This window comes from Stegodyphus dumicola, chromosome 12, assembly GCF_044657685.1.
Source record: "Stegodyphus dumicola isolate Sdum_Otavi_A_Nest chromosome 12, ASM4465768v1".
In the NCBI taxonomy this organism is placed as follows: Eukaryota; Metazoa; Arthropoda; class Arachnida; order Araneae; family Eresidae; genus Stegodyphus; species Stegodyphus dumicola.
The window spans coordinates 61,807,967-61,830,464 of NC_140779.1; the positions used below are offsets into that span (position 1 = coordinate 61,807,967).

At 34.1% G+C, this 22,498-nt stretch overlaps 1 protein-coding gene across 6 annotated transcripts in view; it reads right to left on the reverse strand.

The window, feature by feature from the left end:
• The window catches only part of LOC118191712 (transcription factor AP-2-epsilon-like), a 357,763-nt gene that overhangs the window by 8,019 nt on the left and 327,246 nt on the right, over nucleotides 1-22,498 (reverse strand). For 5 of the 6 annotated variants that reach the window (XM_085827757.1, XM_085827756.1, XM_085827758.1 and 2 more), the window contains 3 exons: nucleotides 20,808-21,012; nucleotides 8,669-8,787; nucleotides 1,568-1,709 (listed from right to left, as the gene is read on the reverse strand). In XM_085827757.1, the coding sequence (XP_085683883.1) occupies nucleotides 1,568-1,709; nucleotides 8,669-8,787; nucleotides 20,808-21,012 (466 nt within the window). The remainder of the gene's footprint in view (nucleotides 1-1,567; nucleotides 1,710-8,668; nucleotides 8,788-20,807; nucleotides 21,013-22,498) is intronic. The other variant, XM_035362549.2, reaches the window with a different exon arrangement.

Here is a 22,498-nt window from a genome sequence, read left to right on the forward strand (position 1 = left end):
CTTAAGAAGCTCCCAGAAAACAATGGCAGCAGATGTAGATTCTCCAGTAAGATCCTGCCACACTCATGTGTTAGTTCTCAAAGCTTGTAAAGAATTCATCAGTGATACTCGCTATTTCAGGATAGGACATGGTTTGAACCTTTAACGACTTGGTAAAGTCTGGCGTCGGTACATCAGAGAAGGGGAAAATTTGAATCTTTTTAATTTTCAAAGACTCAGCAGCGAAAACTGTTATCAGACCTGACAAAAGTTTCCTTCAGCATCTCATCCAAAGAACCGTTGCATGAAATCTTTGTTTACAGTAAGTTCACATAGTTAGATCCCAGGATCTTTCTTTATTTCCGCCTGGTTAACATACGCGAAAGACAGTGTCAGCATAAAAAAACCCGTATACTGTATGGTAAAATTACTACCATACTGTAGAGGCAACCAGCTTACATAATTTCATCAGCATTTTTAAAATATTCTGTTGCTACAGTCCTTGAAAGCGCATAAAATTAATAATAGAGAGTAACTGTTAAAAAAAATTCAGTGTGAATCGCTGAGAAGATTTAACTGTGTAGTAGATTTTAATCTCACTTTCTTTTTGTATAACTTTCCTGTGCATTTGCGTCATATCTCTTTTATGTTACCATCGTGGATAACCTGACATCCTGGAATTCGTAGCAGATATTTTTTCGATGACTAGACATATACTAATATGCATTTCAAATAAGTCAGATGACTAATCACTCGTATGAAACCAAGAAAACTGCCATTCCATTGTTACTGGCAAGAGAGACTAATCACTTGTATGAAACCAAGAAAACTGCCATTCCATTGTTACTGGCAAGAGAGACTAATCACTTGTATGAAACCAAGAAAACTGCCATTCCATTGTTACTGGCAAGAGAAGCCGATTTCCATAGCTTTGGACCGAAGTGTCTGTGCCGTCTTCGAATCACGAAGAAGGCACAGATGTATGCAGTTGTATAGAGTTTTTGAGACATAAGGACTCTTAAAATACTATGGAACTTACTGGCCTTTCTAGAAATTGGCAATAGGGTAAGAGGGGTCAGAAATTCTTGGATCCGTTTCCTGAGAGTTTCTTCAAGGGCCTGCAGTAGGGGGTTGCCAAAACTTTTAGCAATTTTGATATTTAACTTATTATAATGATTTTACTACCAAACATTTTTGCATAATGTATTTGAAAACAGATAAAAATAAGACAATACAGATAAAGAAAAAACGAAAACGTTTCAACGCATTTTTTATAATATAAACGTTCATTTTACTTAAAAAATTAAAGTTAATGCCTAAGTCTGCAGTAGTATATTACAGCACAAGTGAAGAAACTAGCAGTTTCACTCATGCGTGTGTCGAGTTTGCTCAATACTTATTGGAGTACCACAAAGTTTCCGCAATTATTATGGGTTCCCCACACCAAAAGGTTTAGGAAACCCTGGCCTAAGCCAACAGCAGGCGCTACTCTTCGCGTCTTGACCAGCATCAAATTTGTAAATCTGTTCTGGCTGAGGTTAGGATCAGGAGAATTAGTAACAGAAAGAAAAGTAACAAGCACACTTACTTCGTGGCTAGGAATAATTCTTTTCTCCGGTAAAGTTCACTGGGATCGCTGTGGTTTCTGCATAAATATTCACCAACTTGGCGTGAAGGAAATTCCGTTTCGCACACATACCCGAAATCCCTCGCCAAATGAATCGCTTCACCTGGTCACAAAATAAGATAGAAATGCTTAATTATCGGTACAGCATAAAAGTTTAAACTTTATGATAATCAAGTGTTGTATGTATATAACTACATACCAAATTAACAGAAAAAATTCTTTGTTGGTAACACATTTTTAAATTAATAAGTTTAAGCTCAAGTCACAAGATTCCTTAACGACCCGGGAAACCATTACTCTAAAAAATCGCTATAAACTACGCTAAGAAAGTTAACGACAGGAAGCAAATGACGATATAAAAAGGATCGAAGGAGTTTTTCAAGGAGTAGGAAGTAGAAAAGAAAAAACTTAAAAATTTCGGCTAATAAATAAAAACAATAATAACAATAAACTTAAAAAACACTTCATGAAACTAATAAGAAAAACATAGTTGAATTTGAACATATAGGAAGACATAACTTGAAACGTACAGAAGTATTTAACTGAATATTTTGTAGATAAAAGAGCTGATATATTTGACTATTTCAAAAAGAAAATGCAACACTATTAAATTTTTTTCTCAGTACTGTGCAAATTCAAGGTTGTATTTAGTTCAATCTGCTATGCGAAATTTTGTAGTTTCTAGTTATTAGTATAAAAGTTGAAAATAATAAATAAATAAAATTGGAGAAAGTTTTAAGGTTTCCATAAACATTCACAATTGTTGTTTTTCTTCCTGCTGTTTTCTGTCTCAGAAATTTAGAGGTAAAAGTGAGTTTGAGGCGCTTTCCAGAAGGCTTTTGTCAATGAGATCAGAAGGTTAAATATCAACCTATGTACATCAAAGATTTAAGCACCGGAACCTTCAACACGTTGGTTTTCGTGTCATACTGTGGCTTCAGGTTTTCGTCAGGTTTCAAGTGTTTTATATTATGGCATTTCAGTATGTTTCTTGAATCCTTTGTCTCCAAAAAAGTAGCCATCATATTGCCATCTAACCCTTGTATGGCCACATAAACTTACCTAAATTCTTAAATTTTTGAATAATGCTGGACAGTGGAGGACGAGGGACATACACCTGCTTACTGATCTCTGGTAAGCGCCAAATTCACCCGTCCTCCGTTGCCTATCATCTGTCATACTGTGATGTAAACGCAACAACTATAAAATATGTAAAAGATGAAAACATGACTCATACCGGATATAAAACATCAATATGAAAGTTATATTGCATAAAACGATGCAATACTTGCCCTACAATTTACAGCTACTGAATTTTTTAGAGGAGTCTGAAGTTATTCCAATGTCAACGAGAATGATTTCTTGTCGATTAGTTGAAGCATATTTGTTAGTTATACGTCCATCATTAACATCAAACTACAGTCGTCAATGCTAGTAGTGTAGCACCCTTGTAGAGTCATTAGATAAAAAAAAAGCAGGAGACGTGAAAAATGTACAATGCCCTCGCCGGCACTCGAACCTGGACCTCTTGAATACTCGCCGAGTGTGCTACTGTTACACCACGAAGGTATTCAGAATGGAGGGAGAAAACACCTTATACCCCCAGGTGGCCAATGGGTACAATGATGACCTCGATTTTGTCTGAGCACTAATGATCAATGAGATCACTGACTGAGAATCTGGGTGCCACATTTAATTGGGACGGTCATTTTGCTGCTAATAGGAGTCCCACAAATCGTTAACTTTAATCGTAGCTTGGTGTACTTTCAGCACAAAAAGCTAACAGTTTCTGATTTTCAACGGAACAATGACTGCAGAGTAATATGATGAGTCGCTCTACTTGGTTGTCCAACTATGCAAACCTGCAATATCACGGGACATGTTCCAACAGCATAACGCAACACCTCACGAAGACAAGGTATCAGCAGCCAGCAATTGCAAAATATCGTGGCGATTTGTTTGCCAAAAGGGCTCTCAGATCTGTTGGCAGCTATGAATTTGTGGGAAAAGATTTATTCTCAAGTGAATACTGTCCAGTGCTTTTGCAATGAGCATAAGTTGCGAAAGCATAATCCTCGGATTACTAGGATAGAAATAACCAGCGCTTAGTTAAAGATTATATCACCTAAAATTGAGACCGTGTTACTACTAAATTCTTATGTATTTGACCAATGGGTACATATAACTGATGGAAATTAAAATCACTTGTAAGGAACATATTTCTCGGCATGCGAAATTTTGTTTCATTTGAAATGTTTTCTCACAGTACTAAATTTTATCTGTAAAAGAGATTGATAGTCCAGATTTTCTCATTTGAAAGCTATTGATATTAATTTCACTTATAGAGTCATTGGAATATTTTCGATCAGGAAACTGAAAAAATCCGCAATGCTTTCGATGGGATTCAAACTCCGGATCTTCCAAATACGTGTATCCAGTTACACCACAAAGGCATCTAGGAATGAGGGAAAAAATACCATATATACTTTCTCTTTTAAAGAGTGACTGGAGACTAAGGGACCCAGTCGCCAAATCCTAGCGGGAAGAAATTATCGTTTACGATCTTTTTAGCTCGGGTGCTGCTATACATTATTTTAGGATTTTCTTGATGCAGAAAGTGGAAGATAGCCGCTATACTCTCGCCAGGATTCGAACTCCAGACATCGCGAATACGCTTCGAGTGTGCTTCCAAAGGCATAGGAATTAATAATCGGATTTCTATTTGTATATTTACTAACCCCCCGGGGGTTGACTCAGGCGAACGCCTGGGAAGTACTGGGTAGGATCTGTACCTACTCTCAACCACGGGGGCATAATAACAGACTTCACAGAAGGCCTGAGGGCTCTCAGGATAGAGTAAGGCTCGGCAGGGACCGTACTGGTACTGCCTTGTCTGCCTTTTCTCTGGGGGGTCGCAACATCGTCGATTGAACAAGGGTGGGGCGGCATTAATCCTGTTTGCCATCTCTTAAGTTGCATTAGGTCGGGAGCCGTCTCGTTCCATCAGCGTTGTATATTTACTAAAATTTAATTGATAATGTTATTATCAATTTTCGGCTTAAACTTGTTTCACGTATTCACATACATTGAACATTATGACATTATATTCTTTCCACAAAAATGGCTTTGAAATAAAATGGCTTTAAAATTATTCTTTTGTTACATATCACATTCATTTCTATAAATCATTCATCTCTATGTTAAGAAGATTAAAAACTGATATTCTAGAATAAATTTTTCGCATTTATAAACTACTCGGAAAAAGTCGATTTTGCTTTTTATTAAAATAAAACTTATATTTCCTTACCTTTATTACTTGTATATTATTTATTACTTCCTTTTCCTTTATTACTTATATTCCAAAACATTAATAATAATAATAATATACTTACATCGCTTTGAATATGTCTTATTTTTTATCAGAAATGATATTATAACTCTTAATTTTAAAGAAATTTTCGATGAGGCATCAAAGTCAGAAAAACTCACGTAAACTAATGTTTAGGAGAATTAACATATATAACATTTTCTACTATGTACTTATTTTATATAGAATAACATAAAATGAGGCATATAATAACCAACCGTTAAACGAAAGAACGGAGAATTGCAAGTAATGCAAGTCACAAGCATAAAATATTACGATTAAATGGACAAACTTGTAATTAATATTAGCATAATTGTATTGATAAAACTGAAATGGTGACCTTATAATTGTAATTCATCTTTAATTACATGATAATAATTATCCGACTCGTTAAGTATTGAATAATTTCAGCGATTCTATCCTGGGGTTAGCGCAGGTGAAAATAAAAAGAAAAGAGAACTACAAGAATTAATTCATAATGAAACTTTACCTGATATCATTCTCTAATTTACTATTATTAGAATGCGTAATGAAGCGAGGAATTAAAGACTAGATGTCGTGAAAATGATTTTGTTAAACAAAATCAAATGCTTATCGAAAGCACCCTTAATTGCTTGTATATGTTTAAACATAAAAGTTAATATAACAATACTGTAATCTTATGCTAATGCATGCTTTATATAAATGAATATTTCATAATGGTAATAACTGTCGTATCCGTACAAGAAGACATTACATTACAATTTTGAATGATTAGTTTCCGTAGGTAACATTAAAAGTCGTAATAAATTAAACTTAAGTAACATTAAACTTAAGTAACATTAAACTTAAGTAATATTAAAAGTCGCAACGGTAGAATATCTCATGAAAATGGATTCAAAGGCAACTCGAAAAAATTTCTATCAAATCCCATTAATACAAAGCAGCTGCTTTTATTAGCTCAGCAATTCTTACATATAGGCCAGGGAAACCAAAAATGGATTAAATTAGGTTTAATTATCTTTTTTGATTTAAGTTTCTGGGACATTGTATAAAAACAGCATTAAATTATACAAAATTATTCTACATATGACATAATCTTTACAAAAAATATCACATTTAATGATGCCATTTCCTTAATTTTTGTTGCCCTGCATTTTTTTTTTTTTTTTTTCAGAATGTGATATCCCAAAGAACGTTTTCCATAATGTTGCCACTTCTTAAGAGCCTAAATGAGGCACTGGTTTGTCCTTATCTATCAATGTCAATTAACTCCACCCCGGATGGAGCGCAAACTTAAAATTTGAAGAAAAGTCTATTGGCGACTAGATTTTCCCGCTAAATTATTCCACTAGGAGCTGTTTTAGTTTTCATCTTCACCGCCAGTAGAACAAATTAAAAAATATAAATAAAAACAAAAATTCAGGAGTGGTTTCCGTTGTGTAAAAGTATGAAGACGATTCGCTTATTTCGAAGAAAAACGCAACAAGAAATTTAGAGAAAAAAACAAACAAACATGTGTAGGTATCCACTCTTTAAAAGAGTGATTAATCGTCCAATGAAGTGATGGTTTACTCGGAAATCTGACCTCACTCACCCTTATTTACATCACAAATCCAAAATCGATGTTCTTTGACGGATTTGGCTTGGTTTACTCTCTTCGCAGTGTTCCTTGTTGTTAATCATGTTAAAAATGATTTAGTTTCAATAATACTCTTAATTAAATGAAAACAAATATATTTACCTCGAAACTTACTACAGATGAGACAGAAAAACTATGGTGTTAGAGATTTTGAATCTTTAAACGTTTGTAAAATCTTATATAACAGACGAGTATATCTGAACTTTGCTTAATAAGAAAAAATTTCCCATCCTGGAGATATACAAAATAAAATCATTTATTGATTCTACAAGTTTACGTGAATCGTTGTTTTCGAAGGTGGGCATTGCAATGGCTTACAGATCTTCATTTATCGACTACCACGTTGATGGTTATTTAGGAGAAGGACCATCATGCTACATCGCCAAATTATGACATCCTGCCTAATATAATACCGCTTCAGAAATTATCAAAAAATTCTTTTCAAATTAAATTAATCTCTGTTACTTTTCAGTGATTTAAATTATGATTAATGAGGAGATCATATTTTACAGGACCAATATAACGCTATTAAAGCCTTTAATCATCGAATTTCGAAGGAAACTCGACCTTGAGAACCGTCGTATTTTGCGGAAACAAAGTTCTTAGAGGGTTCTATTTTTCATCATCAAGATTTAAAATCCTTCTGACATCGTTTTCTTTTTAGTCGAAAGGGGTTTTGTCCCTGAGGGACTATTGTTTTCGTTTTGCGATTTTGCGTCGAATTACTCTGAATGTCCGTTTCCTTTTTCAAACTGTTGCCACCAAATATTATCGCCCTGTATTATATTTGAAGAAATTAAATAATGAAGAATCTGCATTAATGTATGTATGTTTTTCGCACTGTGATAAAACAACGATACCTAGAGCCATCAAATTTTGAATGACGTAAGCCTACTGTGAATATGGGCATCTGGAAGTCCGAATTTGAAAATTGGAATTTGTTTTATTATCGATTTAATGTTGTGTAAAACTTTAACGAATTTTTGATTAACAAACTCAAGGATTTCAAAGCGAGCAATGGCAAAGTTGTACAGAAAAAACATTTTTATCTCCAGCGCGTGAGACTGTGTATCGGAAATTCTAAACATATGCTTAATTTAAAATTATTTTGCGATATTTCTCTTAAATTGAATTTTATGGTTTAAGTACAAAGAACAGAATCTTTAATAAATAAAGGTAACACACGAAATGTGAAAAATAACGCCCCTTTGGACGTAATTTAAAATCTGAAACCTTTCAGATTTTTTTTTTTTTTCTTTTAATAATTTTCTCAGCCGAAATCATAACTGAAACGTCGTTGCTTCAATCTTTTATTGCACAATCAGGCCAAATAGCATGCGAATTCCGTAATCAAAGTTTTGAATATCTGCATTTTGTTTAAAAAATATCTAAAAGATTTTCCAGTCATGGTGCTCTAAGGTATTTCTCCAGCCTCCTTACATGCCTTCGTAGTGTAGTGGTCTGCATGTTGGGCGCGTATTCCAGAGGTCCGTGGTTCGATTTCTGGCAAGGGCGTTGCTCATTTTTCATAACTCCTGCTTCCAAAAAAAAAAAAAAAAAAAAAAAAAAAAAATACCTAACGACTCTACAAGTGGCGCCCGAACTAAAAGGGTTGTGGATGATGATTCTTTGCACCCAGGGTTTGGCGACTATGTCCCCTAAAACCCCACTGGCCCTTTAAAAAGGGAAGTATATTAGGTATTTCTTCCGCTTCCCTAGCGTGCCTTCGTGGTGTAGTGGTCAGCACACTGAGCCGGTATTTCAGAGGTCCGTGGTTAGATTCCCGGCGAAGGCGGTTGCATATTTTTCATCTTTCCTGCTTTCAATTAACCTAATGACTCTACAGTACAAGCGTTGAGATCTATGCATAGATGTAGAAAGAAGACTATTTTGTAGAGGTTGAAACTAAACTTAATTAAGACATATAAATATAAAATATATTGCCTTTATCTGGCTTATTTTTGTTCAGCGTGTCAAAATCTAAGCAAAAGTTTCAGGTAAAGCAATAAATACAATACAGCAAAGCAATACATATTTCACTTTTTATGCAATAGAAGATGCCATACTATCTTACCTTCTACTAAAGATGTAAGGAGAGTTACGTTTGCCGCTTTCCGCCTGCCGGCAGGTAAGTTTAAGCCAATCTTCTCCAACTTCTCTCGCAAGGAACGGCCGCCATTTTTGGACTTGGCTCTGGGATCCAAAAATGAAAGTGAGAATCATGAAAGTTTTATTTTTCAAATCATTATATTCAGTCTCACTAAACAACAAATATAATAAAAGAACTACTGCTTGATTTCCCTCCTTTTTTTTTAATAAATGCCTATTGAAATTGTCAAATCATAGCTACCATCTTAAATTTTCAACTTAACAAGATTAAGAAGATAATTAATAACACATGTGAAGAAGTAGCTTACCTTACTCATCCCTCTACTTACAGATTAAATATCCCTCTGGATGGAATGTAAAATGACATCACATATATATGATGATCAAGACCCTTTTGGAAGAATTTTATAAGAATAAATAAAGCGGTTTGCTTATGAGACGGCATGCACGTCAGGTTGGCCTAATTGAGATGTTACTAGCAGCAGATATTACGGGAATATACCTCAAGTGCTCACGGGAATATAACTCAAGTAACAAAATTAACTTTTAACAGGTAGAATCAAATTAATCAAATATACACTCATTCTCTTGTTAATTCTTTTTATTTCTTCTTTTTTAACATATTTTTGAAGCGAATAGACGTAAAAGGAAATGAACAACAAACAAAACAGGCGACTCATTAGAGCAGCAAAAACATATGCATTTATAAACAAACTACGTATTTACTGTAGACTAGCAGCTACGCGGCGAGCCTTCGTCTGGCTTTTAAATGTACCGGAAAATGCCTGAAGGAAACACCAAACATTAAATTTAAAAACTGCGCAGAATTTTACTCTGCAGAACAACTTAATGAAAAAAAACTCCAACAAATTTTAAAAAAAATATATTACATATAAGAAAATTACAATGAAATAAGCAATATCCCTTAATGAAAACATTAATTATCTTAATAAATAAATTAACCAACTTCCCATTGCCTTCTCTAAACAAACGTTCAATATTCAAGAGAAACATTAAATTTAAAAACTGCACAGAATTATCGCCCTCGTTTTTTCAAGTGGCCACAGTGCTGATTTTCAACAGTCAGCAGTCCAGTATACAATTGAATAAAAAACTGTTGCCAAAACTACATTTCTAAAAGAATGAAACAATTCAAATTGATACTATAAAATCGAAAAGATAAAATTTTAAAAAATCTGATTCGAATTTTAAAAAAATCGATACAAGGTGCACTGGCTCTTGTCTAGATGCACCTATATACCAAATTTCGTAGCCCTGGGTCTATTGGATTACGCGCAGCACGAACGAAAAGACACACATACTCTTTCTTTTATTATACTCGTATGTAGAGATTATGAATATTTCGTAACTATTACATTTCGTAGCAATTCTAGAAGCTATTTATGTATTACGAAATAAAAATCAACATGAATTCCTTACAACCATTTGTGAAAGGAATTAATAGACGTCCAATTTCAAGCAGTCATTATAATAAAAAGAAAAAAAAAATTCTTTCTATATTACTACACTCTCATTCGATATGAAAGAAAATTAATTATTAAATAAATACGCCTTTTTAATATCTTCTACGGAGACTAGTACAGTTGGTAACAACACGGGGTATTACTTCCATAAGAATAAATTCTTCTAAAGAATGTTTAGCATTCAAAAAGTGGTTTATGATAATTATAGGTAAACACAGACTACATAACGTCCCTTAGCCTGTCAACGCCCTATACCCTTTCACCCATTTATTAATTTTATGGGGCGGTGACAGTTTGACAAACGCTACGAATGCGACCTTCCATTACCGAGACCGCCTCAGCTTCTCCCGCTTCTCCCATTCGGGATTATATCGCACGTGTGTAATGATCACATGTCACCAGGTTCGCAGCACCATTTAAAGAGCTGGTGATGCCCAAGTGGCCGCAACACTTGATTGCGGTCGATGAGAGAGCCTGTTCTTTCAATTTTCCACGAAACCAGTAGTGCATCAAGCTTGCAGGGTGGACAAAGCAGAGCAAACTGTAAATTTCCTATCCATTGGAATTTCGGCATGCTGTAATATACACCACTTATTAGAGAAACCGAAAAAAAAAAAAAAAAAAAAAGAAGGAGGGATTAAAGATGCTTTAAAGATCCCAGCTTAGCAATCTACACGGAAATTATAAAGGTTTTTAAAAGATATTTTTCAATGTCCAAAGAGGCTTTGTCCCTGAAGGACTATTGTTTTCATTTTGCGATTTTGCGTTGAAACACTATAAACGGCGAATCAGTTTTCAAACTGTTGCCACCAAATGTTAGAGTCCTGCATTATATTTGAAGAAATTAAATAATGAAAAATCTGCTATAATGTATGTATATTCCTCGCATTGTTATAAAACAACGGTACATACAGCCATCGAATTTTGAATGACGTCATCCTCCTACGAATATGGGCATGTGGAAGCCCAAATTTGAAATTTGGAATTTGTTTTATTACCGATTTTCTATTTTGTAAAATTTAAAGGGATTTTTGAGTAACAGACTCAACGTCAACGATTTAAAAGCGAGCAATGGCAACACTCTACGGGAAACAAAAAAACAAAAAAACTTTTTTATCCCCAACGCGTGGAACCGTGTATCGGAAATTCTAAAGATATGCTCATTTAAAAATTATTTTGAGACATTGCTATTGAACAGAAATTTTAAGGTTTAAGTGCAAAGAACATGATATTTAATAAATAAAGGTAACACACAAAACGTTAAAAAACGCCCCTTTGGACGTAATTTAAAATCTGAAACCTTTCAGATTTTTTTTTGTATGTTTTTTCGCCTGACGCCACTTGTCGATGAATCTATTTTTTTTATCTAGCGTTAATGGCAAAGAAAAGACAGTTATATGACAGTATAATCAAATATTAAAACACAAATGAGATAACATATTACTATAATATTTCAAATTATGTGAACTCGAAGTTACGCGGTGCCTTATTTTTTTTACAGAAGTGTGAAATTCAAACAATCTGAAAATAATTTAGAATTAGGGGCATAGCGATTTAGTTGAACCGATCGAGAAGTCCATAGATAGAAACTGTTACTTCTGATTATGGTAGATAATTACAGTAACTCCAGGTTAGTGATTAAAATTGAGAAAAAGAGAGAAACTGTGAAATTATTATTAAAGCTTATTATTCAAGAAAAATCTTTGGGCTTGGATTCGAATCCCGCAGAAGGCATGGATGTTTATAGGCATAAACTGTCTATGCAGCATGTTGGCACTCAAAATATTCGGCAAGATGGCAAATCCTCTCGACTGGTTGATGTTACGGAAATAGGGGGTGAGAGACCCTCTCGGATTATTCTCCATCAAAATTGGTGAAGAGAACACCTGTACTACCAATCGTGAACTTCTAGTATCCCATACCTCCTAATGATAAACACTCATACCTCCTAATGATAAACAAAACATTACTGTTCCTATATGTATTAGAGATTATATATTATATCTGCGCTTTACGGAAATAATATATATGAAAACATAATAATTTCTTCTAAGTTCTATAAAGCTCCACACCTCTCTTCAAAAACTGCAGTTAAGTTACAACTGGGTTCACACGCATTGCAACTGCTCTACGTTTATATGCATAGGAGCAGCTACAGTTTCATTTTTTTGAATGCCTTGTCGCTCTATTTAATAGCCACTAGCCTAGCGAGAGCTACAAGGGCCAGAAGTGGTGGCCATTTCATTACTGAAGCATCTAATACGTGGCCACCGTTGCCTCTTATGAACGGATGGACACTTGCATCCATGCCATCTCCGAAATTCGAAACCGGACCCGTACTTACGGCGGTCAGGGTCTTTAACCACTTTACCGGCTTGTACAAGAAAAGCGAAGGACGGATATTGTGTTCTTTATTTCTTCTTTTTCACCTGCTTCATAATTATAAATTGAGTAGCCAAAGAATTAGGTTAAATTTTATGAAGCTATCGGGATCAAAATAAATTCATTTTACAAAGCACATTTATTTAAATATTATTTTGCATTGATGACTGAATGCACTTGTATGAAAAGTGCATTCTTTTAGGACATATATTTTTGCTAAACAAGTATTTTTCAGCTTTTGGTCTCATTTAAATAAGACAGGACCCAGGACTAAATTAGACCATCGACTTACAGGCTTTTCGTTGGTCCCATCTTTCATGTAACTTTCGAGGTATTAACGGAATTGTAAATAATAAAATGCGGTAAAATTGGTGTTTATTTAATTATATATAGTATTATAAAAGAAGTTATTTGGAGATTTTAAAATTATTGAAGTTTTATCAAGCATTCTCTTATCTAACTACAATTACTTAATTCACGATGAGGAATCCTTTATATACATTCATAATATTTTAAGATCATCATTTGTGATCAACTCAAATTTACATGTAAATAAAAACATAAACAAACATTTATTGATTAGAAATATTGTAGTTAAAGGCAGTGCAAAGAGGGAAGAAATTTCAAATTTTTTTTTACAGCACTACTGGTCAAATGAGCTTTTGCATTACTTTATAACAAACTTAGAGTACAGTAAGCTGTCTTAGAATATATTGCGTACGACAACTGAGAATGAAAATAATGTAATAGGAAATTTTCTAGATTAAATTTTTGATATATATATTCCCATGTATGTTGTGAAATTATAATAAAAGGCCAATTTAAACAAACATATTTAAATCTATTTATATACTGACATAACGTTGAAAATTTCAGATTTAATCTATCAGTGAAATCTCTAATTATGAAAGGAACAAACCTTGTAACAATAAGTGCAATTTTCTTTTCTGTAAGATATAGTACAGTAATTAGATCGCTTCTTTCACAGTTGTAATTTTTCTCAGATTTTTACAATAACATTATGTTAAAGCAAAAGCCAGAAAACTGTATTCTGTTTCTTATTGTGCATTTATTGGATATAAAGATGAGCCTATGAATATATATTCTCAACAAGTGCATTATTAATTGAAAGTACGAAACAAATGTAGGCAAACATGGCTAAACGTATAAATTTCAATGTCGATTACTTTGGCCATAAACTGTCTCCATGTACTTTCAAAGTTGAAGAATAATACGAGATTAAAACTGATTTCCCTTTCATAAATACAACAAAGGGAGACGGAAATTACTTTTGATGAGAAAATGTTTTTGAAAAAGGAAGTAATATTTTTAGGAAAGATTATAAAAATATGGATTTAGTTTTCTTGTAAAACATTTCAAAATCGAAGAAAACTGGAATGAAAACAAAACTTCAATAACTTGTAAATGCCTACCATAGTAAATACAGTTTTGTTAAAGAATATACAATGCAATCTGGCTAGATTTTGAAAAAGTTAATTTGGAGCGCAATAATTTAATTCCAAGGAACTTTCATAGTATGAACCAAAGCAAACGCACATGTGATAAAATGATACATGATGAAACTACCTGATAACTAACGAAACCTAAAAGCACAATTTATTATCAACGCGATTATGTTTCCAAAAAAGCTTAACAAATTTGCAACCTCGGAAACTTGAATGAATAAAACATAAAATTCAAGCGAATTTTTTACAGCCATTGAAGTCTTACCGAAGCATTCAGGAGCCGCTTCTAAAAGATCTTAAATGCTGATACCTCGGAATCATCCTATATGTATAGAAATCAGACAATATTTTGTTGTAATAATATATGATGGGAAAATAAAATTTCCCAACATTCCTTCAGTTAATGTCTGCTCTGATGGTGCTGTCACGAAGTCGATAATTTGCGGAAGTCACGTCCCAGACAGCAAATTCGATATCTCCGATGTACAAAGTGATGATCAAGTATTCCATCCTTGATGATCAATGTCACGAAACGTGTGTCAAAACGAAATTACTTTCGGTCAGCTGGAGTTTTGAAAGCGGAACAGGTTATACTTTATAAACGCTATGCTCCCTCCATCTCTTTCGCAGTGAATCGATAGATACCATATTGTTTGATGGAATATTTATTTACTCTTTTAATTTCTATATTTTATAGGCAAACATATCTTCAAATGAGGAAACGAAATTTTCTGCTAAACAGGTAAAGCATTTTCAAATTGCATTAAAAAAAAACCTGAAAACGCGTAAGAAATATTTTTGCCACCTTACATTAATTGTAAATGACATTACAGTGTTTATAATGTACTGCATGCTTAGCCATCTGTCCTTTCTTTACCGGGAGTCTCCCAATTTTGCATCCCATTTCCTGATTTTCTAGTAGCTTATCGAAACTTCTGATTTTCCATTTTTAGTCTTTGTTAAGGAAAACTACTATGGTAATTGTGTCAAAGCAATAAATGAACTTTTTTTATTCAATGAAACTTAAGTTGATCAAACTCCATTTTCCCAACCCCCAGTAATTTTCAGCAAAAGTTTTCTTACTGAAATTTATTTAATCTGAATTGTCTCAATCTTTTGTAAGTATATGTGGGATATGTTTTAAATACTTAACCAGTATATAAAGTATTTTGTATTAATTAACCCATTTTTAATCTACAGTATAACTCGCTCACCGGAATGAAAATAATTTGCATCTATCTAAGATGAGGGCTTTGAATGTTTTTAGAGATAGAGGTTTCGTCAGCGACGCTAGTAGCTTAACTTTCTATCGTCCGGCTCTGCCAAAATATGAACCAGCTTAGAATTAGACCAAACTATGTAGTCTCAGGCTGTGCACCCGTTTTCAATTGTGTTTTCAGTTTTCTGATCTCCTGGCATTCCAAAGGTTTCTAATTAAAGATAAACATTAGTATTCAAAGTTTCAAAAAATTATGCAACGACTCTCTTCTTACGGACCTCTCTCCGTTTTCTAGACCTCTCTCCGTTAAGTGTAAGTCCACATACTGCAAAAATTTAGTGAACTTTTACATTATCTGATTATGGACAAAATGACTCCAGGCGTGAACTTTATAAACTGCAATAAACCTTTATATCTGAAATAACCCAATGGACACTCATCTCTTTAGCATTATTATTACAATTCATCATAACTTTGTGTTGCCAGTACTAATTATAATTATCTCATTATGTTTATCTGTTTATAAGGTATTTCTCCCATCTCCCTAGCGTGCCTTCGTGGTGTAATGGTCAGCACACTGAGCTGGTATTTTAGAGATCCGTGGTTCGATTCCCGGCGAAGCCGATTGCTCAATTTTCATCTCTCCTGCTTCAAAATAACCTAATGTCTCTACATGTTTACTAATTATATTTATCTCCTATTTATGTTGCACCAAAAGAGATGTTCAATTTAATTTGTGAATTTTAAATTGTATTCAGACTATTTTGTAATCTACTTATGTCCTACATCATTATTTTTAATAAATACTGGATTTGGAGCGTACGGTGGGATGGCACGATGTACTATAATAGGCGAACTCTAGACCATTTGGAAAGCTTCTGTCTATGTAAATTCTTATAAAACTTGCAATTCCCTCCCTTTTCTTAAGAGTGGGAAGGCATTACCAGTTGACCTATGGTACATCGCTGGTGTCCTCCATACTTTTACCTTTACCTGTTCCATGTCCGCAAGTGGCGGACCTTGAGTCAACACACAAGTTGTTAAATACAATTTTGGTAAAAAGATCTATTTAAAACCTTCATTGGACTTTGCCTCATTTACACAAACGGAGCGATAATTCCATTGCAGTTTGATAGGGTCTGAAGGATAGTTTAGTTAATATTACATATTTAGAGCCATATAAGTGTTTAACCAGTTTATATTTACATTTATTTTTAATTTAATAAATGATACATTACTAAATTTACATACACGATAACATGTATTTTAGTTATTAATTTTATTTTCATCCTGTTTAAAACAACTTAAAATAAAAGCTTTTCTTTCCAACTCAGTTTCTTCTCAATATAAAAATGAAGGAAAGCTGTAGAATCATTACATTTATAGAAGATTGAAACATGAAAAATGTGAAATGAGCTTCGGACCATCTAACAGCTAGCCGGACATGCATCCAATTACGTCATGAAAGCACATGGTAATGCAGGAGAAAATGCACTACTATGTTACAAAACGAATTTTGCCAAAGAACATAAAATTTGGAATATCTAATTAAATATTGTTATATTTTAGATAAAAATCACAATATAAATAATCCGAATTATGCATTATAAAATGAATTTAAGTAAATCTGGAAATCTTTTTAAATGGCTTTGCCGCGCAGCATAAAACTTCCCGGAATCTTCCGGTTTTCAATTGACAATTACCATTGACATTGACAATTCAATTGACATTGACATTTAATTGTTTTTTCATATTTCAAGACTGACAGCTATGTATATTTTGCTGCATAAATTGTTTTTCACTTTCTTAAAATGGTTTATTAGTATTGATTTTTGCTATCATGCACGATGAAACAAATTTTTATCTTTTTATAATTTCGATATGTTTTAATAAACTCTCTGAAGTTTAATGACCAAAGCGCAAAGTTCTGTTAAAATAAGTGCAATGGTAATAATAGTTCATTCCATCTTCATAACGAAGAACTGCGATTTTAATGTTTAATGCAATTACACAATCCTGATGTAAACTATCCCATATTTAAGATAATTTTCTATTTTCCATGGCACCGTGTTTTGCAAATTACCTGTTCGTTTTAATGGTTGCTCACAGAAAGTAAGCAAATGTCTTATCACGTGCGAAGTACGTTGCACTATTTAAGAAGACATTATATTTGAAAACAAGTATTCCCTACGCATCGGCGCTCCGATTTATAAAGCTATTTTCTCTCCCCAATGGGTAAACGAACGAACGAACGGAACACATACATCTGTTCAGAACAGCACGGACATCGTGAATTGAAAAGTAAAATGTATCAGAAGTCGAATTATTTCGTCCCCTCGCACGGGGTACGAGAGAAAGAGAGAGTGAACATCACAAAAGTTATTACATTCCTGAAGGATATCCTTTTCTGGCAGATACGCCACCCGTAAAAGCATCTTCTTCCAGAACTTATTAATTCAAACTGCCATAACTCCAGTTCAGCCAAATATGAAACCCGGTGTCCTCCTTGTAGTGGGACGGATAAACGCAGGAATTTTGGGGAAAGGCAAGAGGGGTGGGCATACAAATACTTTTAGACCGGGATGACTGATATCTTTTCAAAAGCCAGTCTATCCGTTATTAATAGCGACCAGCGATTGGACGAAAAGTAAATTTTACTCAGGAATGGATGGGTGGTTGCGTAGACAGTCGGAAGAGCTGGATGACGTGGAGGGACGGAGGGTGAGTTTGTTGTTGTCGTTATTATTATTCCCTTCCTTTGCGAAAGTTGCCCATCAGAATGTTATTAATTCCCTTCGAACGGAAATACGGAATCTATGGATAGAAATGCGAACTCTTCTGATGTCTTGAGCAGTACGAGTTGGATGCCTTCAAGTTAAAAGGACACGAAATATTTTTCGATGGCCATCAGTGGTGATATTGAGCGGAAAATATAAGAAATTCCGAAGCATTTCGGTGGCAATAGTTCAGCACTAGGCAACGTTCGCGTGGAATAATTACATCTCTAAAGTATTTGGTTTCGAAGAGGTACGAGGATGGGATAAACAATCGGTGGCCCAATACTTTGAAGAGTTTAACTTTTACGTTGTATTTATAGCCATGAGTTCCTTTCATTAAACAGCAAAGGAATGCTGATATCTTATAATATGAAATTTCTGAGAGCCAAAAATTGAATCCGATCTAAGTATTTATTTATATTTTAAGAGTAAGGTGTTATTAAAAGATAAGAAACAAAGTATGAAACAAACTAGAATAATAATATAAACATTTATACCTAGGACCAGAAGAAAACTATGTTGCTATTCATGGAATTTAATTTACAGTAAACGAAAATATAATATTATGCATAACAGCGAAGGGATTTATTCTATGAAAAGAAATTCAAACTTGCATTCCTTAATTTACACTTTTTAAGCTTTAAAATATTAGTTTTTTATTATTATTTAATAACAAAAACCATCAGTTATAAATTTAATATGAAGACCCCGCTTCCGTTAGCATTTGAACTTTAATTTTTTTCCGTTTTATGTATTTTTCAAATTCTGGAGATATTTTTTTCTAGGAGGAGACACTGATAACCATCTGGAGGTTATAAATTAAAAATTTCTATAATGCATTCTATTCTGATGCAGTCAGATCTTACGTTTTCTGATGCTTCGACAGAGGGAAAAAGTATTCTTTGGAATCAGTTATAAGGTTTCTTTTAATTAGCTTTCTTCTTTATTTCTTATTTTAAAATATTTTCAGCACTTCTACTATTTCTTTCCTTCCTTTACCTGAAAAGGCAAATTAGATGAGCTGTACCCATTGCTAGTGAGTTAGCATTTCACAGGTAGTTAGTTATTCGTGATAGAAAGGCGCAAGTCATGTTCCTTAATTAGCACTATAGCCTTTTTTTTTTAATGTTTTGTTTGTAACTAATCAAACCACCATTACATAATACGGTCACAAGTATTGATAGTTAAATTCATTAATATCTTTAATTGTAACTTCAACTTGAAGTACTAATTAGTATTTTAGATGCTTTTATATGTTCGATAACTTTTATTTGTATTGTAGAAAAGTACTATTAGTATTTGAGATGCTTTTATGTGTTTGATAACTTTTATTTGTATAGTAGAACTCTAAGATGCTTGAAATGTCAGCCGGCAGTTTGTACATCATGTCTGGTATATTATGTTGTTACCTCAAGGCTATTTGTTTCTCCTTCTGTCTTGTTTCGCAACCACGGTAACGACTGATGCGGAAAGCGGTCGTCCTGATCGATGCAATTGTTAGCAACTTCGGAGAAAGCATCCCTGTAAGCATATAGATTTGGAGCTGCATGATGGCACGTAAATAATGACAGGTTAGGAGATCCTCAGATCCGTCCCCCGCGTTGACCTCCATCAAAACGTCGACAGAATTGAACAGTAAGTGCAGTGAGTCTGTACCTGTTGAACTATTGGTTAAGTTTGGTATCCCGTCTAGATCTTCCTGTCCTGTCTTGCAGCAGTTGATTGTCGAGTTTTTCTAATTTGCTATAATCTCCTTCTGTGAGGTGATGAAGATATACATTGCAATCGTAAACGAGGAAAGGATCCTTACGACTTTCATGTACTTATTTTAAAATAATAGATTTATAGTAAAGTAACTCAGCATTTACATTAAATGAAATTAGACGGGAACCGTGTTCTTGTTATTGTTGTAACTAATCTCGCTTGTTTAACATCAGAACAAACCCACAGAATTCACAGTGCCATAATCGCAATCTTGCCTCCTTGATTGCGCCTGTTATTGGCAATAGCCTTGGACACCATGCGGGTGACAGTACGACTTCCAGTTTTGAAGGACAAAAACCCCAGGGGGAAGGACAGTTCTGACAGCCTCCTAACCCTCGCCCGTACCACCAATCTCTTGAGATGATTTTCGTTTTGCGTGTCCCCATGATGCACAGACACTTTACATTTACAATATCCATGACTTCACCAAGGTTCGAACTCGGGCTCTTTGGTATGGCAGTCAGAATTACTGCCCCGGCTGTACGGTGAATGTGACCTTATGCAGTGGCACTTTTCTAATTTGTGGTAGAATGCAATTAGTCATTACTTGGATTTGGGAGACTGGGTCCGTCCCCCTTTTCAGCCCCCTTTTTAATGTGGGGGGTGGAATGTAGAGAATTGTGAAATTCATCTGCCTTTCTAGTAGATATATATTCAGCTTGTAATTAGAAGACACAAGACTCAGTTGTTGGGTTATTGGTATAAAGCAAAGGGCAATCTGCATAAGGGAATGGGTGCTTTCGTGGAGAATTCTGTAGGCAGAACTGGCTTGTATTCAAATTACACATAAGAGGAAACACAGAAAACTATCACATCTCCAGCCCTTTCCCTTGGATTCGAACCCAGACGTAATACCAACGTTCAGCAGTCTTAATTATTCGGCCACTGGTAGGGCTTATTTTCTGTGAGTTATAGCGTCACGCTTATGTTCAGTGGCAGTAAATATAATTTATTTCAATTTGCAAAATAAAATTTCTGAAGAAAAAAAAAGAACTTTAAAATGTCGTCTTACCTCCTTAGGACACCTCCCAGGAGCGATGCGTTGAGGCACTCGGGCGGCGACAGCCTCCTCTGTACTTCTCCGACCGTCACTTTGTACTTAGATGTGGAACTGAGGAGGGACAGCCTTCCGGGCACGGAGCAGAACACGTCGGTGGGGGACGTCACGCCTGTGATGACCATTTCCTTATGATTGTCACTGTTCCTCGGTTTGATGCCTGACGAACACCAGACAACAATTGTCACACACAACAACTGTCACTCTGGTTCGCCCACATCACAACACGATTTTACACATTGAAATATATTACATACACCAGCATGTTACGTGAACATAGGATGGCAGTTTCTAAAGGATTTTCATGTTAGTTGAAATCATTTAGAAACACATAATGATTGCTCCATGAAGCATATATCAAATTTTGTGTCTGACTACTCAGTAAGTCAAAATGTATATTAGAATTGAAAGATAATAACCAACTGAATATCTTTTATGTCTAGCAAAGTGTAATCCCGTCGTGTTCCAGTAAGAAATGGGGACAGTTTATCCTACAGCTGTTACAAAACTCATTAACGCAATTTGAAATCTGAATTCTTATTTTTTTGTAACTTTATGTAATGAAATACAGAAATTTTAAACCTTCAGAAATATTTTCTGTGGATAATTATTACTATTTACTGAGCAGTTAAACTCTAAAAGTTTGCAAAATAATTTTCGTCGCGTGGAATCAGTTTTTGAATGATAAAGAAGAATAGATTTAACATTTTTTCATATTATAAATGCCATATATCAGCTCATATTTGTATATTATTTAGAATGAATAATTAGATAACTAACAAAATGTTTAATTTTAACTACCATATCGGGAATCGTGTATATGCAGTAAATCTATTTGCTATTTTCCCTTATTTCTTTTTAGCTACATTAAATAAATGTTTTGCTTAAAAGCATTTTACTACGAAAGCTTCAAATGGTTCTATGAATTTTCGAGGTTTTCAGTATTATTTATCCTAACAGAGATAAGCTACCTTTTAACATTATAAGGTATGCCTCCCGCCTTCTTGGCATGCCTTCACGGTGTGCACGCTGGGCGTGTATTCCATGGTTTAATTCCCGGCGAAGGTGTTACTAATTTTTCCTCTCTTCTGCTTCTAAAAAATCCTAATGTCTCTACAACATAACCCGTCATACATTAATATGCTGAGTTAAATTTCTGAAGAGAGATACTAACTTTTCTGTTGTATGCATTTCATTCGACAATCAAATTACTGTAGTATTTATTCTAAAAATAACGAGAACATAAAATAATCTTTGATACTTCTAATTTTGTTATATATTTAAAATTTCCTTTCTTTATACTTGATAGCATTTAAAAATTTATTTTTTTGCATATTTTACTTATTAACAATGAGTGTCTTTCCTTTGTTTGACTTCAATTTGTTTGCACTTTATATTTCGTTTCGTGATTGCGTGGAATTTTTTACAGCTACGGAAAATATGAACAGGGTTATTTGCTGTTAGTTCTTATCTCAAATGTTTAAATTAAACACTTTTCGGAATATTTATATTCACGTAACATGTAAGCATGCATAAGCTTATTGCTGTCATGATAGTCTTTGAGCTACACATAATTTTAACTACTGTTTTGAAACTGATCTGAAGTTTATTCCTAACGTTTTTTTTAATATTCTCTCTAAAAATGA